Source organism: Takifugu rubripes, unplaced genomic scaffold (genome assembly GCF_901000725.2).
Source record: "Takifugu rubripes unplaced genomic scaffold, fTakRub1.2, whole genome shotgun sequence".
In the NCBI taxonomy this organism is placed as follows: Eukaryota; Metazoa; Chordata; class Actinopteri; order Tetraodontiformes; family Tetraodontidae; genus Takifugu; species Takifugu rubripes.
Genome location: NW_021821657.1, coordinates 59,732 through 77,500, shown reverse-complemented (window position 1 = coordinate 77,500; position 17,769 = coordinate 59,732). Strand labels below are relative to the sequence as shown.

The window sequence follows — 17,769 nt, the reverse complement described above, 5'->3', positions numbered from 1 at the left end:
CACTTATAAGGTACATATATAGTGCACTCAAATGTATACACACCATTTCAGAGGGGCGTCTGAATGATAAGTGAGGATTGCTAAAGTGCACTCAATGTTTCCCATAATGCACTGCAAAAAGTAGCGGACTGTATATCTGATGCTCCCTAATCAATTAATATATCCCATCATTCTTTGCGGTCGCACACAAGAAGCTAGACATGACACTAATAAGTAATTGATACTTACATTAAATATCAAATACCTAATAGTACATCGACAAACAAATGACAAGTAAGTATCATATTTAATAGCACAAAAACCTAAAGCTGTCTAAAGCTTTGATACAGATTAAAGTGCCACTCCTGAGGGTTCCAAAGTTCAAGTTTTCAATATTATTTTACATTTTATGCATCATCTGGATGTTTTGCGAGTAATACACAAATAAAAATTCTTAAAAAGATTAAATATCCATTTAATCAGCACCACTCATCGCAGCTACCCCTCCCTCCAAAAATTCACCAACAGATTAACTCTGCTGTAATAATTCCTTCATTTCTTTAAAAGCCTCTCTGGTTTTAGGGAGTTTACTTTGAGAGTCAACTGTTCTGTTCGAAAAAGGACGACATTAGTCTTAAAAGTGACTTCTCTGCTCTAATTTGACCTGACAAGTAATCCTGGCTGTGCCCCCATTATGTGTCAGCAAACAGCCTCAGGCAGACGCAGCACTGAGCCATGAAGGACGTCAAGTCCCCTAAAGTGTAAAAATAAAAAAATAAATCCAGTCTTATAGAAGAAAACATAGCCGGCGCTTTACATTGTGCAAACTCTGCCGTGTTGTGTTAAAGCTTCAGCCCGACTGTAATTACACTAAATGCCTTAAAGCTCTAGCGTCAGTGAAGCCTGTAATTGAGGTGTTAACTTTTATTCATGCCCTCTTATTTCACTTATTTGAGTAATTAATTTGTACCTCTGTCTTTGTTTCTGCAGAATAATGGATCCTTGGGCTGGTGTCAGACTGATAAACAGTGTTCAAAGGTCAGTACCAGTAACTTTGTGTAAGGTAACAATTGCTGTATTGTCATTTAAAAACCTTTAAAAACGATGACCAGAATAATACTTCAATTGCTGTCTTAGACTCTTGTTATTTAATTAATTATTTACACCTAATGTCCACAAGTGAAATGATCAAATGGTTGATTTAATCATCGCCTGGCTCCTTGAATTGTTTTAATAGAGTTTAAATATCCACAAATAGAAGAACCAAGCAGATCATATTACCGTAGGTGATTCCTCTCAGTTTTGGTTCAACCGGCCATTAAAGAGTTGTTATTTCCCATAAATTGTCTTAGACAATATGATAAATTGTCTTAGCTAAATAGAATATTTAATTATAAAGCACATGTCCTTTCTTTTGATGACGGTGCCACCTTGTTGTATAATTGAATATAAAAACATATAGAAAATGAAGATTGGAGCATGCTGGGACTCCTCATGGCTGCTTCCCAGTGCAATAAATCTCTCTGCCCCTGACATCACAGCGATCGCTGCCTTAAATCAACTCCGACCACAGTAATAAATAAGACACTCTGTCAAATGCACCTTCCATAATATTGCTTTTTGTATCATAAAGCTTCCATAAAATTAGCTCTTTTTTTTGCCCGAATTCGAGTCAGGATTTCGACAACCCGTGGTGCCAATTCTGGGAGTCTCTCTCACTGTCCGTAAATATCCGAGATGCATTGAAGTAGTCAAGATAGTTTTTAAACTCCAGTTCCTACATACTTTTATCAACTACATTTTGGATTTTCATTACTAGTTTAATTTAAAATTAGCGTTACTCTGATCTTGAAGTATATTTTAAATTCTATCTTCAAGAAATATTGTATTTTATTGAAATGCATTACAGTTTTTAGTCAGCGCTGATACTGTAAAATGAGATGTAAAACAACATCTTAATTAATTTCTTTCATTACTATTCTACAAGTTGTGCCTGTGTTTCTCTGCGATTGATTGTTGCTTTAATATGATTTACATCTTTAAAAGTAAATTATTGAATAAATCTAATTTACCACCTAACACTGGCGTCTCTCTGAGAATGCTGGTCTGGTCTGTGAGAGGACTTGACGGTTCCTGTGGTGGCTTTCAAACTGGAGAGTCTGTCCAATTACACACCAGCTAACTGGTGGTTAATTATGAAATGAGAACCTTGGAGTGCAACGTGAAACAACATTCCTCTTCTTCTGCAGCAGAGCAGCCGCACCTCTTGATGGACCAGCTTTCCATCAGTGGTGCTGCTCGGTGATGACAGGTACTCGCTATCCACAGCGTCTCCATTCGGGGCTCTTTCATCATGATGGCAGTGTCTTGATCAAAGGCCACCGTGATTAGCGGACGCAGAGGCAACGGTCGGCTCGGCTCAGATGCATTGCTTGTTTTGTGCATCTGAAGGTTCATTAGTCGGCATTACAGCGGGTTTCAGTGCTCATTACTGGTTCCTTGTTGCACAGCGTGGACTATTTTACATTATGTGAGCTACTTTTAGTGTCAGGCTGTGGTTTGGAATGGATTACCCTTGAGCTTCTGCAGAAATATGTCTTTGGGTAGAGTCTGACAGATGTCTTAAGGTGTTGTCTACCCTGTCAGAGACACTTAACGGGTCAAAGTCAAGCTACACAACACCAGTGGCAGCCAAATAATTTCAACAACTAACCTGTCCAGGATGTATTCCTGCCTCTAGTGTGGAGGCTGCTGAGATAGACTGATTATAAACATGTGGTGGTTAGCAGGAAATAGATGTTTGGATGTACAGTTGCTTTAAAAATATCTGTAATGTAAGCACGAGAGCCATGTTGCCTGAAACCTTATATCTGTAGGACCAGTTTAGACAATTCTGGAGCATTAATAAGACCACAGATGCTGCTCATTGTGGTTAGGCTGTATAGTCACCAATGTGGTCAGGAATGTCCACCGAATTTAAAAAAAAAAGCCTTTAAATAACACAAGAGGATGTTTAATAAAATTGCAACAGTACTGTGGTAACGGTTGTGATTGCATCACACAATCCTAACGAGCCTGCTAAGTGATGGGCGGAGGAGTCTTTTTGGCCTCTTCGGTTCCCAGCCAGCAGAGAAAAGCTTTACCCTTTTCCATTGTTTATTTAAAGAAAAAACACATTTGCAGCACTCAAACTCTATTCTCTGCTTTGCATCACTGTCCAGATCTTGAGAGGCTTGTTGCCATGACGCGCCGCAACCATTTGGCCCCTCATTATTCTCACGTACCCTCGTGGTAATGAGGGTACTTTTTAATCCCCGTGTCGCTATCGCTCTCAGGCAGGCGGCCATTTGCAAATGCCAGAACTGATTAGCAGCTCTAACACACATGATCCAGCTCAATTCGACTCTTCGAAGAGTGGTTACAGTGGTAAGACCCGTGTTGGAATGCACATGAAATGCACATGGAATGCACATTGCTAATTTCCCTGGTGGACACCCCCTAAAGGGATCAATAAAGTTATCTTGAATCTTGAATCTTGAATCTTGAGTGTCTTAGTTTATATCTAAACATCTGACATTGACCTTGTTGTAATGACACTTAGCAGCAATTACTAGATTCTAGTACTTAAGCCCTGCTGTGCAGTTCCACTAAGCACTGGGTTTCCTCATCATCATGCAGCCTTTTCCATGGAGGGAGAATCAGGTCTACATGACTTGTTTTAAACTATTTAAATTGTCCAGAAATATCCAGCATCAGAGGATCAGCAGCAAGTTGTTCCCTTGTAATGCTCATGGTGGTAATGTGTTTTTTTTAATATTTTTTTTTTTTACTGGCTTGACAGTGCCTCAGTTGGACTGTCAGCTGTTGCTTGGGCCAAACCAGTAAACTTAAATGAAAAATAGAAACACAATTGTTTCCTTTGTTCAACACAAAGAAGGTGGAACCTTTATTATAGGATTATATTAGACACAATCAAGTCACAATCAAGGTTGCATTCTGAAACAGTGCTTCTTTTCCAAATTAAAAAAAAACAAACAAACAGAAAAATCCACGTTTGGGCTGAAGGGGTTAGATTATGGTTTTCTCCAAAACTGCAACACAACGCAGTCAGGAAATTTAAAGAAATGTTTCATTTTACGTCTGATGCGTTTAATAGCATACTAAAGTGTGGTAAATTAATGATGATGTAAAGGTCATCTTTCACCATCTTCTTTTAAGTTATTATGCATAATAAAGATAAATCCATAGTCCCAGACTGACTGGTGTGTCGACGGTGCGGACCTGCGCGTACCCGGTGCACCAGTTTGTTCTGGTTCCGGGCTTTCCTCTGTCACTGACACCTGCAGACAGGATTCTGAGCTGACAAAGCACAGCATCCGTCAAGCCATCACGCTTGATCTTTCAGGGTGCCGCCATAGTCAGACATACACATGAAGCTCACTTACGCCAGCTATATCCCTATAAGAAAGCTCCGAACACCCGGAAGAACATGCAAACCCAGTTTGAGCACAGGAGCCAAAACCTTCTTGATGTGAGATGAGAGCGTCAGCCTCTGCATCCCATCTCGCCAGACGGTAAACGACAATGAGAACCAGCTGAAAAACCATAGAGGACTCCCGGAGTAACCTGCAAACCTCCCAAACATGAAGCCGCAACCTTCTGGTGGCAGCAGGAACAACTGTGGCGTCCTTCAAAATCCATCTGCTCAATCTTCATAAGATGTTGGTGCTGGAATCGTCGAGAAGCGCTTGCACCAGATTGTCCTCCAAGTGGCCTACTCACGCAAATGACAGGGTCCTCAGAAGACGTCTTTATCTATAGCCACCAAGCAGCTGTGAAGCCCCGTCCTGAGAGAGGACAGCCCTGCATAGGGTCTCCAGAGCTTGTTGACATGTATTAGCTGTAGAATCACCACCCATTAAGTTATCGAGCAAATGTTTTTGTCTCTGTTTTGACATTTGTAATTTCATATCATTCATTTTATTTGTACTGTTTATAGGCATAACTACACTGAAACATAAATATTTAAAGCAACAAAGATGTTTGGCTAATTTTGATATATCATTTAGCTCCTGGCTACCTGCACTATTGTAATGTCACCAGCATTAAGCTGAGGTCTTGGCTGGTGGATTCGTTAGGACATTGTAGTTGTGACAACAAACCTTTGGAATGTCATTTTTATCGTACCTGTTCCTTATGTATTCTAAATGCAAAAACATATCAAGTGAACTTGTACTTGTAACCTGATTGCTGCTTCCTCAGTCCTCATACCTTAAGCTAATTAATCTAACCAGTGAAGGCAGCGAGTACTAGCCAATTAGAGACAGAACAGGGCGAGTCATGGCTTTACCGACAAAATGAGCAATTTGGCGTGCAGATACTACTGAATGGTGCTTCTCAGGAACGGACTTAGAAGTGGCTAAATGCAATGCTGCCTGAAAATAATAGTGGTTATACATCATAAACCTTTATATACTCTGAACTACACCAGTGACTGAGAGAGAGATGGCTGTCATGTGATTATCTATCAGTTTAATTATCCAACCGTCGGTGTCTAACCCTCCACCTGAGAGTGGCTTTATTATTAATAAACCAAAACCCTGTAAAAAAATACTGACTTACATGAGATATGCAAACTGGATATTACATGATGATTAATGTGAGCATCTGATTGGAAACAAAAGAGGAAGCGGTTCCTTTTTAAAATGATTGTGTTCTCAAAGCTTTTGTCCTTAATGCTCTACATTTCTCTTCTTAGATCTTGAATTTAAATGCAATTACTGCATCTAAATCCTGTCTGTGCTGGAGTTTCTCAAACTGTTGAGATATTTAGAGCCGTCCGACCTCCGCCAACATAAAAATATTCAGCAGTTCTCTAACTTTAGAGAAAGTCACTCATCCTTGTGGTGCTTCTTCAGATTGCTTTCCTCCCCACTGTTTCTCACTTCAGCATGAAATTACAGTCGGTGTACAGTCTCTCCCCTGGGCCACCTGTGCTTACTGGCGAAGGATGCAGTGTTGTGGTGCGCAGAGCAGAAACGCTCTGAAAACAGGGCTAATATTCAGCAGCGTTTAGCTGACATTTAACAAACACTATCATAGGCTGCGCTGCTTCCTGGATCATCTATTACCGTTGGCATGTTTGTGGGGGCAGGTCTTCAGTAAAAAATTAAGGCACGTGGAACAGCTGGCTGGTTTATCATAGCAGTGTGAGATTTAAAAAAAAAACCCCAAAAAAACACATTACAGGCCACATGTTGAATGTAATGTATATTTATTTATGTAAATATGTTAATAAAATGACCCTTCATTTTGGCTAGGGCAGTGATTAGTCAAACTGTTGTTAATTTCTCTGGGACATCCACACAGTGAAATCCTCTGGCTTTATTTCTTATTTTGATCTTAGCCCTTCTTTCTAGGCATAATACTGCGATTACTAAATGAAAGAGACCAACAGTATGAAGTCTGAACAGTATTAATGTTGTTACTCCAAGTGTTAATTATGTACTCTAACTTAAGCCAATGCAATGCAAAATATCCAGATAAGCAGACTAAAAGCCTCACATGACAAGTTCTAATGACATTAGTTCTGTAGTGGTAATCATATTCTATCTATTATTAATTATGGCTAGAGTTTTAGCTTCTTAAGTAGTGGACAGTCAGCTAATTTAGGCTCAGCTGTTTAGCACTGTGTGAGACAGAATACCTCATAACAGAGGCAAATAAATGCAAGTATTTATATTTTTTCAGCTCTGTGTATTCACCTTGACAATGGAAGATGTGTGTGTGTGTGGGGTGGTGGGGGGGGATTAATCGAGGATTGGTCAATGATCATGTCAACATGGGCCACATTCGTACACTGTTAAAAAAAAAAAAACACAGACAAATGAACTTTCAAAGGGCACTTGTTGCACTTGCTTGGCCCACAGGGCAAAGGGCAGCTTTAGCATCACCTGCAGTCTACCTGTGCAATTTTCTCTTGATTTTGTGAGGCTACGTCACCTGACTATGTGGGCCCAAATATCTGCAATTCTTTTATTTTTTAGTGGCCTGGGAACCTTGTAAAGAATCCCGTGGGATGGACAGGAAAACTAACTGCAAAGACTTCTGTGAGGTATATTGCACCTTCTATATATGATGCTAGACTCTCTGTAAGCGGAAGGATGGCCTTTTTTAAAAAGAAACAAAAACCAAAATATAGCATAGCATTAGAGAGCTGACATTTTGTCCGCACATCTTTAAAGGGCTTTTGCATGGTTTTGAGCTCTAAGGTTACGTTTAGAGTGGGATTTAGTTGAAGGTGTTTGGCATTTGGTTGGGATAACTGTGTTATTGAGAGTTCTCCCAAAGACAAAAGTACAATGGAGCGGTTTGTGGTGCATTACTCCAAAGTACATTAATTTCAGTTTCTCTACAATAAATGATTACACAAAAACTATCAATCCAAGCAAACAGTAGCATGATGATGGAAGGTATTTTATTATTATTATTTAAAAAAAAATAAAATTGGCTCATTTCTTCCAGTGAAATACTATGCGTGAATTGTTGGGCGTCTCCTATAATTTGATGCAAACATTTTTGGGGCATCTCATCAATGCTGCACTTTCCCCCCCTTCCAACCTTAAAGCGGGCATTCTCCAGGAAGAACTGGGAGTGTGTGACCAGCTGTGAGTTCCTCCAGTCTGTGTTGGCAGTGAAGCAGGGCACCTGCCCCCCTCCAGACAGGGCCAGCGGCTTCGCAGCAGCCTGCGTGGAGAGCTGTGATCATGACCAAGAATGCTCCGCCCAAAAAAAATGTTGCTCCAACGGCTGTGGGCACACCTGCCAGGCCCCTAAAGACCTTTACAAGGGTGAGTGAACTTTGTACGCTCATTTTAATCACACTTTATTTTAGTTTATTCCAAATTGGTTAAAAATATTCTGTCTCATTTGGGCTCACCTTTGCCACATGTCGATCACATCTGTCCTGTTTATCTAGGACCTTGCCTTTCCTCCCTACCTGTCTTAAAGATTGTATTAGCAATTTTTTGCAAAAAATCAATGCTCTTACATTTATTTATTTACATTTATCCTTAGAAACTTTGTAACCTGTCTAATGAGATGACAGTGAAAGGCCAAGAAACATTCACAAGCAGTTGTTAACCTCCCCAAAACCACGACAAAGTGTTCCAGCCAATCAAAGGGCAGGAGTGGGGTTCTGTGCCAGTTACATGCACGTACACAGCATGTGTATCAGTGGGTGTCATGTCTGATTTTGCGTTGCTGAACAAAGCAGCAGGTTATGATGGCAGCAAACACCAAACTTTTACAAACTGCCTGGCTTTTAATTTTATGTTTTACATTCATGTACATTTTAATGTTATACATGTTTGGCCTTTAAACACTGGTCAAAATGAGAAATGGACCCAGCCGATGGGGCTGGAATTCTTCTGACATTCATGTATGTTCCCCTTTCATGCTGATGAAGGAGCACTGTCCTGTTCTGGGAATATTTCATCTGTCAGCGATAGGGACATCATGTCACTGATACAGCCTTGAAGCACGATTATCATCATGTCATGTAACCTTATCATGTCATCTACCTTGCACCTGACAGTCCCTGCTCCCCTCCCCGTGGATTTAAGCCCTAGTCCCCTGTTGTCAAAGACCCTTGCATCTTGTTTGGATCATATAATTACCATTACATTTCTTCAACTTCTGCCCTAATTCAGTCTGAGTATTTGCCCAGATTTGTTTGCCTAGAGTGATTTATGGCACCATCTTGTCGAATAAACGTTGAAACTTCCCAACCTGCCTGTCATTTGTCCACCCTACAGTTCTGCCTAACTGGTTCTCCCAAATAGTTTAAAGCAAAGACGGGGATGTTGAACTTGCACTTTGCTTTGTTTAGTCTCAGAGGTTGGATTAGCCAAATATTTTCCATCACTGATGAATTTCCCCCCCTCCTGAATTTATTCCTGAAAGTCTTCTTCATTGTGAGGGTTTACAGAGGTCCCTACACCTGAGCTGAGTGTTGACACATTTGCTAATTTTAAACACAGTTGCAGATCGTATCACAGTTTTTATAGGTATAGTATAGTAGATGTATGTCTTTACATATTCCATTACAATACTTTGGATCATGTGACACCTTTGCAAACCATTTCGCTAGAATAACAGCCCAATGGCGGTGTAGTTTACGTCAATGCTCATGGAGGGAGCAGCGGGAATACACCCTGGACAGGTCGTGACTCCACTGCAGGACACAACATTCACCCACACATTTACACCGCAGGACAATCCAGAGGTTTCAATCAAACTAATGTGCTTTCAAGATTTTTGGAGCAAACACATTACCCTGTTTATTCCTAGCCACAGGAAGAATATGCAAATACAAAATATCCTGAAAAAAATCTCCACTAAGCACTATTCTGATAAATATCTGCTTGTTTTCAGTTGAGAGCAACAATGTGTCTTTGTTATTACCGTGATTAATACACACTGAAATTCTAAAACTGTCCTAAATTTACTCAGCCTGGAAGAAGATGTAATTTCTGCCTCTTGGGGCTTTACTCATATAAATGAGGTATCTCCAGGTGGGAAATGTCTGGCTAACAAACAAATGTGTGGCTCTGCGGCTGTGAGTCAGATGGAGTTTGCCCTACTTAGTCCTCAATTGTCAGAAGGGAGATCAAAGGAAGCTGAGGAAAACAGTTCTCGCAGTACAGTCTTTCTCGAGGTAACACACTTGTTAGGATAACGGCGATATTTGGAAACTTTGTTTGCCTTTTCACTTTTCACTTTGAGTGGGGCCATGAACCTCTGCAGTCCCTGAGGGATGTGAGCTGACCTGACCGAGACCTCCGTGTACTCTAATTGGCCGAGAATTACGGTAGAGGGTGATGTGAAATAAATAATTCGACTCGGTTTGCCGATTCCATGAGGCTTGTATTGGCATTTTAGAAAAGGTCAGAGACGTTCATATTTTAGTAGAGAGTATAATAATTGAACAGTTTAGGGATAAACAGGCAGTTTAGACTCCATTTGAATCAGTAATTTCCATACAAAGTTATCTATCTAGTTTATTATTTGTGTACAGACCATCAGCACAGTTATGGTAAAATTCTTTATAAATAAGGTTGAGTCTCATATTCATCCTCGTGGTTGGTTGCAGCATCACAATAAACCAATGATGCTGCTTTTGCAGGTGTCCCACTGAGGCCTCGGAAGGAACTAAGCTTCAAGGAGCTTCCTTCTGGTGTGCTAGAAGTACGATGGTCCTCCCGCTTTAACATCTCGGCTGAGCCGGTCGTCTATGTCCTACAGAGGAGGTGGAACTTCGGCATCCAGCCCAGCGAGGACACCGCCACCTCCTGGCGGGTGGTCTTACAGGTCAGTTCACTTTTGTCAGTCTACTGTTGAACTGGAGGGGAAATCAACTCGGTCCTCCACACTATTGCATTTGTCTTCTACTTTTGATTTAGTATTTATGCTTCCATATTAAAATTAAAATCATAAAAGTTATATTGTAAAATCGTTAAGTATAATTTAAGTGTCTCTGCAGACATTTCAGTTACACTGGAATACTATGGAACCATACAAATCACACTACCAACGTTAATGCTAGTTCATTCATCACCATCACAGGTCCTTTATGTGAACAAAATACAGTAGCATTGATTTTCTTGGGGGTTATAAATATATTGAGGCCAATAGTTAATGAAACATTCAGTCATATCATGGTTTTCAGCCAGAATGTAGGAACACAAAACACTGAGAAGTACCAGTAAACATTTTTCAAGGATCAGAGTGAACAAGAGACTAAACTTCTACCAACGTTTTGTATGCAAACAGCAAAAGTGGGAGAAATGTGAACTAAAAATAAATGAAACAGACAGAATAAATGAATAGGAATATTTTGCACGTTCAAAGATGAGCAGGCCTTTCTCTAACCCAGCTTGAAGTCACTCAACCCACTGTGATTCGTCACACTTTGTGTTCACACAATGAGATTATTGTCAGTATTTTACTCTGTTCTGAAACTGTGTGGATTTTCACAACTCTTGCTGATTCCTCCCAGACCACAGAGGAGGGGGCCAGGCTCGTGGACATCCGACCAGGCCGCTGGTACCAGTTTAGGGTTGCGGCAACCAACACCCGTGGGACTAGAGGTTTTACCACGCCCAGCAGGCATATCCACGCCAGCAGAGGTCCTACGCTCACATTATTCATTGATATATACAATATGTGTTTGTGAAAGAGATGAGTTTGTTCTGGTCATTTTTGAGGGTAAACGCTTAGTCAACAGGAAATCAGAAACACTAAAAAGCACGCTTCCCTAATGATGCTGGTCATGCTATCAATAATAAAACTTCTAGGAATTGAGCTGAATATAATAAGATGCAGCTGCTGAGGATGAAGTAGATGAAGTCAAGATTCAAGGGCTCCCAAATTATTTTCTGATTTCCTGCATATTCGACCTCCCCAAACGCGTCGGTCCCTTACACGGTACCAAAAGCAGCCATAACGTGAATCACTTTGGTGGAAAGGTGAATTGAAGCCATCTGATTGGTTTTTAGCTGTGGTATAATGAGCGTAGACACTGTTAGCACGTCACTCCATGTCTAAGAAACAATGACAAGCTCCAAACTTAAATTCATGCTAGCCTAAATGATCCTAGGCTACACTGTCAGGCTGAACAAGGCCCCTTAGCTGTGATATAATAAGCGTTTACCATGGCTTATCAGGATGCATTGCTTTAAGGTTTTCGCAGCAATTCTGATATTCTCAAAACCAAACAAACCTGCCTGGCCCGCCCCCTTCACCAGCTTCAAATCTAACTGGTGGAGAACCCATTTCTGTCTTCTGATTGGTTTTAACACTTTGTTGTGGTTTTGAGAGCAGGTACCTGTATGTTCACCACAGTTTAGACATGTATCTTGAAACCTACTAGGACAGTAGGTGGCCTTCATTTTTAGCTGTCCTTTCACAAGACAATAGAATTACTGATAACTTTAATTGTTGCCCAGTGACTGCAGCACTAGATATACTAATTCATTGGCTAAAAATGCCATTGCCTAATCAGAAGTGCCTGGACAGACAATATGTCCTTTATTCATGAAAGAGTTTGGTTTTCCTCCTCAGACCCCTCCAATCCTCCTCCTCCCACTGAGCTGAGAGTGGCCAACATGAGCTTCGGTCCTGGACGAGTCGTGTCGGCCAGGCTCCAGTGGAGTATGCCCGCAGACTTGGATGTGCCTGTCCACCACTACAAGGTGAGCTGGAGCTGGAGCCACGCTGGACAGTTTGCTGCCTCATCCGTGAACAAAAGACGAAAGACAGTCCAACAGGTAATATTTGTGCTATGCACGACCATCAACATGTGCATTGCTTATACACACATCAACTAAAAGTAGCATATGCAGGAGGTCTACTTTGTATTCACTGTGTGTCATTAAGAGTCTAATTTGAGTGTTCTTCTGAGGTTTTTGCATGATTGGCTGAGTTTATTAGCACTTCAGACTGCACATTAAACTCCCAGAGGTCAGCAGTTAAGATTTCAGGGCTCCTTGTGATCACTTGACTCTTCCGATGTTGTGTAAATCAAGTGTAATAACCCTGTGTGTGCGTGTGTGCGTGTGCGTGTGTGTGTTGGTTGTGCAGAACCATGTGGATCTGGACAACATGCGCTCTGATAGGACCTACAGTGTGGAGGTCCAGGCGGTGTCCTTCTGGGGTCAGACTCCACTCAAAGGCCCTCGGGCCATCATCCACTTCAGCACACAACAGAGTACGTCCTCACACACTGCACAAGCATTTACAGTGTGTGTAGCCCTGGTAAAACTCCAGAGGATGCTGCATGGTTTACAGCCTAAACCTGTAGTCAGGTCCAAAATCCCAAATTGTTAATGAAAAGTAGTATTGAATCAAATCAAACGTTAAATATTATAAGGGCCTTCATTTTAAAAAACCTGTTCTGAATCAAAAATGAGCTAAGAATGGTGACAAAAAAAGAAAATTAGATGTAACATATTGAAATAATGCCGAGTGGTTGAGACTTCACTATCGTACCAGCGCAAGGAACGTCCATATTCCTCAATATTAAAAAGCAAAGAACTCTTTTTATTCCCTGCAGTACATTCTGAAATTTAAAAAGACAGCTAAGAAAACCACATTCAAACCAGATCCAGGAGCTCGAGAGCAGATATTCTTTGATCATGATGATGAAGTGGCAAACTGATCTGTGGTCGGACCACAAGTCAGAAACATGGTAATGACATACTGACAAGTAGATGAGAAAGTCCTCTGGGAAGGCCTTGATTAGTCTTTACACAGAGTCAGAGCTCTTTCTGCAAAAAAACCCCTGGATTCTGAGATTGAGATTTTTTTCACATATTTTGTAAATCTAATAATATGCAAAAAATAGAAAACTAATTTCTAGTTAAATAAATTGTGACAATGCTTCTAACATTTTTTTTCTTTGAATGTCTTTTTAGTATAAGTGACAAATGCTATATCTGATTTGATGTTTAATATTAAAGAAGGTCTTAATTGATGTTTATCAGCTTTATATGCCACTACAGTAGAGGTTGGCTTCACCTCATGAAGTTTCATTTCCCTTTCAAGTCACAAATTCAGGGAACTCATCAGGTGACATTGTAGATGTGGGAACACCATTCTACCAGGATGGACAACTGCAGGTCCATGTTTACTGGCAGAAACCTCTGGGTATGTAGGCAACGACATGTCTGTAGGGTGGGATTTTTGTGTTAGGCTAATGTGTGACTGTGACTTGTATGTGAAGGAGATTCAAATGTACAATTCTTGAGTGCTTTCTCAGTGTGCCAAAAAACAAGCAAACATCTCCCCCAAAAAATTAGCGTTGAAAGCGCAACCCTTAGGAAAGGTACTGAACGCCCAAATGCTCACATAGGGGCCCGCGATGAGCTGGCGACTCATTCGGGGGGGTACCCTGCCTTCACCCATATAGGCTCCATTCACTTTACCCGTTTTCATTATTATCTTGTTTAACTTGAAAATCACACTAAAATGTGAAAACATCTCAGTCTCTAGAAGTCTTTAGAATTCTAAACACTCTAATTATTATCCCGTATCGACATTATTGTTGAGTATATTCCAGTTTCAGGGTTATTTCTTACATCAGTGGCCGGTATAGCTGGTAGCAGAAGAGAGGATCGATCTCACGTCTGTGTTCTGTATGCACAGCGCTGACGCCTTGAAAAAAAATTCTGGTCTTAGCTGGAGGGCCACAATGTGTGGGAAAGAAAAAGACTACTGGGGATTTGTTAGATGTATTTGTTGAGCTTTCAAGCTGCGTGTTTGTGACCTTCCTCTGTCTGAGACAAATAAATTGGTACCAACCTTTTGTTCTGGGTAAGATAGACAAAATAAACCGCTCACATGACCACGCCACTTGTTTGTCTAGATCCTTCCATTGAATACTACATAATCCGCTGGGGACCGGAGTTCTGCGGACACAACCAGACCAAACCCATGGCAAAGACCACTTCACAGGTAGTCTATCGACAGCAATATTGTCACTATCAAAGCAATAATGCCCAAAGGACTTCGCAGAAGGGGCTTTTGGGACTGTCGGGTATGTTGATTTCAGGGGCAGCAGGACGAAACCATATTCATACTTTCTAGTTTTTCCTGCCCTAGGAGAGCTTCGTCATCCTTCAGGGTTTGCTGTTTTCCTGTAAGTATAAAGTGCTCCTGCAACCAGTCAGTAAGAGGAGTCACTCAACATCTCAGAGCACCAGCTTCTTTACACCTTCCTGCTTGACCATCCAAGACAAAAGTCCAAAACCCATCATCTGTCCTGGGGAAAAAGGTGAGATGCTTGGACCTTCATCCCAATTTCTTTCTTTATTATCGATATTAGATTGTTTCTGAGCCTTTCTGAAGACCCGCTGTATGTTAAACCACACATTATGTGTCAGCTCTATTTGCCTTCAGCACTGGTTTAACTACCAGCTGTGCTTCCTCCAGCAGAGTCCCATCTGAAGGTTGTGGCGAAAGCAGCCAACCTGATGGTGTCCTTCAAGCTCTGGGGTGGCAACGTCACAGGCATTTTTAGCTGGGATGTGATCACAAATCCATCCCATCAGCCACTTACAGGTTACCGGGTGACCTGGGTGGAGCTCGTCCCCAACAACCACCACAGCAACAAGATGTCTCAAAACCTCATATCACAGTCGCAGATTCTACCACCGGTCAGTGCTGCTATTTTCCTCATTTTCCAATAACTACATGAAGATTTACTTTTAAACTGCTCAAAACAATTCGCACCATTTTCTATTTGATAATATAAGGTAAAAACATATTATACAGACTTACTTCCATTTCATTACGATTTTAGACTGAATGTTTGCACAGCCCATCGTGTCTGCCCCACAATCCTCCAGTAGATTATTAGAAATAAAGGTTCCATAAAAATTAATGGTTCAGACAGAAAGAGCCTGAAGAAATAAAAAAGGCATATGAAACAAAACACTAAGCAAGCGTTAATCAGCTATTCCCCAGCATGAGAAATGTAGTGATCTTTTTCAGAGAGAAAATTGAATCTCTGCATTTTTGCTGACAGTAAATTGTCCTTTACTTACAGTAAAGGACAATTTACTGTAAATGTGGCATTTACACAGCCTTTTTAATATATTACTCAGTACATTTACATGCTGCATTAATTTGAGCTACGACGACAGCTCGAATAGGCTGTTAAATTAGATGTGATGTATGGAATCAACCCATTTGAAATGAGCCAAACTCTGCTACAAAAGGGTGTAAAGTTAGCGACAGCTGAAGCCACTGAGTGAGGGTTAGTCGAGTTTGAAGAGTGGTTCTGCTGAGCTCTTGCAACATAAACTGCATCTTCCTGCCTCAGCCGCTCCCTAGCACACATTTGCTCCTTCATATCTGCATTCATATTCCAATTCAGTGCCACCCAGATTCTCAGTGCAATTGATCAGTATGTGAGATGTATAAATGAGGTAAATTAATGCAGCGTCTATCTGATTCTTAACACCTCTCTCAAAAGTAGCTGATTTTAAAATAGTTTTATCCTTTGTTTTAAATTATGGCAATAATATAACAGTATTACTGAATGTTTTGCTACCATACAAGGGTGTATAAGGTCCTGTTTAAAAAATCGTTCTTTTCCTCTGCACCAGCGTTTCTGTGAGCTGTGAGAAAACAATAATGAATCCCACATCAACATTTATGTGCAGGCAAACCTCAGGGTCCATTAACCTTAGCGCTCCTGTGTTTTCTCCTTGTCTTTTTAGGACCATAATATTCTGGTGGTATCAGACATGCACCCTGCAAGTCTGTACAGGCTGGAAGTCCAGGCTATCACTGAAGATGGAGAAGGACCTACAACCTCCAGAACCTTCCAGACTCCTACACGCCAAAGCATCCCCAAGCACAGTGAGAAATCAATTGACAAACAGCATTGTGTGTCTGTTCCAGATTTTGCAGCTGAAATGTACATTTAGACAGTATCTTACAATACCTTGTGTAATGCTACTCTAATTAAAATGCGTGATCATCATTATTATTGTTAACAGCAGCTTCAAAATGTATGTTTTGTTCCATATTCCCTAATGTAGGGTCCAGGCTGAGGAAGCACCATAAACAACCCATCATGGAGAGACAGTGAGTGCTGTCAGCTCATCGGAATGCGAGAATGCAGAGCCTCAACACCGGGCTGATGTTATTGACATTGTCATTGAAAGCTTATGTCTGCACTTTCATTTAAATCCAACCAAAATATAACGGAAAATCTCTGATAGCTTATAGAAGATGGAACAAAAGACGTGCTGACCATACATGCTATTGTTCAGTCCCTTCGTTGACCCGAAACCCGGCGTCTAATGTATGAATACCCGGTACCAGTAGGCAGGTTCTTTGTGATGTGCGAGTGTACATAATGTAGCATGATGTTGTAGTAGCAGCAGCAACAAGTGACCTGTGGGACTATGAAGAGAACATTTTGGAAACAGGACCAGGAGAATCCAAATTATGAAATTGGACTAAAATAATGAAGGACTAGTCCTGTCTTAATTACATTTAAGAATTGGAACTGGTGGAACACAATTAGGGAAGCAATGTAAAAAAAAAAAACTGATAGAAAAACAAACCAAAAATCAATCCCGGCTGCATCCATGTTGCTGACTTGAAGACTTTATTCCTTAAGTACATTCAGGGCTTTCCCCTTGATGCACCTTTAAAAAGACCTCTAAATGCATGCAAATACCAACAATTGATGCAACTGATTGAGTGATAAGATTTGTTTGTTGTTTACAACGATAGCTCCTCTTTACTCTGTAAATTCTGTACAAATGTTTATTATTTATTAGAGGTGGTATAAAAGAGACCGGGCATTCTGCAAAAATACAACTGAATTTTATGTTTTTACCTATATCAATACAACCAGAGATCCTGTAAAGTATGGTGTTTTTTCTTTCCTTTTTAATAAAGAAAAGGATCCATGCCAGTGTGCATGCATGGCTCGAAGATTATTTGATTTTCACTACCGTCTTATTTTCTTGCCACTTTCCAGCTCTGACCTTTGTCCGTTGAGAAAATTTAATAATGATGGTGTAAAGGCTGCCTCCATTATTCTTCACAGGGTGAGAACAAAACAAGCCTGAGGACGCACACACACACACACACACACACACACACACACCCACACACACACACACAGACACACAGGTTCACGGTCAACTGTCCTCAATTTGCTAGTGTGTTTTGTGTGTATTATGTGTCTATTTTGTTCCTCACTATGTT

The 17,769-nt window shown here is 40.8% G+C and overlaps 1 protein-coding gene across 2 annotated transcripts; it reads left to right on the top strand.

The window, feature by feature from the left end:
* The first annotated feature begins 7,038 nt into the window (after positions 1-7,038).
* LOC115248716 (anosmin-1-like) lies at positions 7,039-17,493 on the top strand. Of its 2 annotated transcripts, none has more exons than XM_029832507.1 (12): positions 7,039-7,093; positions 7,607-7,829; positions 10,166-10,350; positions 11,039-11,168; positions 12,103-12,308; positions 12,622-12,748; positions 13,585-13,686; positions 14,405-14,493; positions 14,641-14,812; positions 14,974-15,194; positions 16,263-16,404; positions 16,587-17,493. In XM_029832507.1, exons 1-12 carry the CDS (start codon positions 7,058-7,060, stop codon positions 16,634-16,636), a joined length of 1,683 nt encoding a protein of 560 aa, XP_029688367.1. In that variant the 5' UTR covers positions 7,039-7,057; the 3' UTR covers positions 16,637-17,493. The 2 variants fall into 2 exon arrangements, with proteins under 2 accessions (XP_029688367.1, XP_029688366.1); XM_029832506.1 differs by having other exon boundaries at positions 14,971-15,194.
* Positions 17,494-17,769: the final 276 nt, after the last annotated feature.

What these genes read in the sequence shown, in the direction of transcription:
- LOC115248716 (XM_029832506.1), top strand. Translation starts at nt 7,058, where the DNA reads ATGGACAGGAAAACTAACTGCAAAGACTTCTGTGAG. An exon ending in GCATATCCACGCCAGCAGAG is followed by an intron (nt 11,169 to 12,102) that starts GTCCTACGCTCA and finishes TTTCCTCCTCAG; the next exon opens with ACCCCTCCAATCCTCCTCCT. An exon ending in TTACTGGCAGAAACCTCTGG is followed by an intron (nt 13,687 to 14,404) that starts GTATGTAGGCAA and finishes TTGTTTGTCTAG; the next exon opens with ATCCTTCCATTGAATACTAC.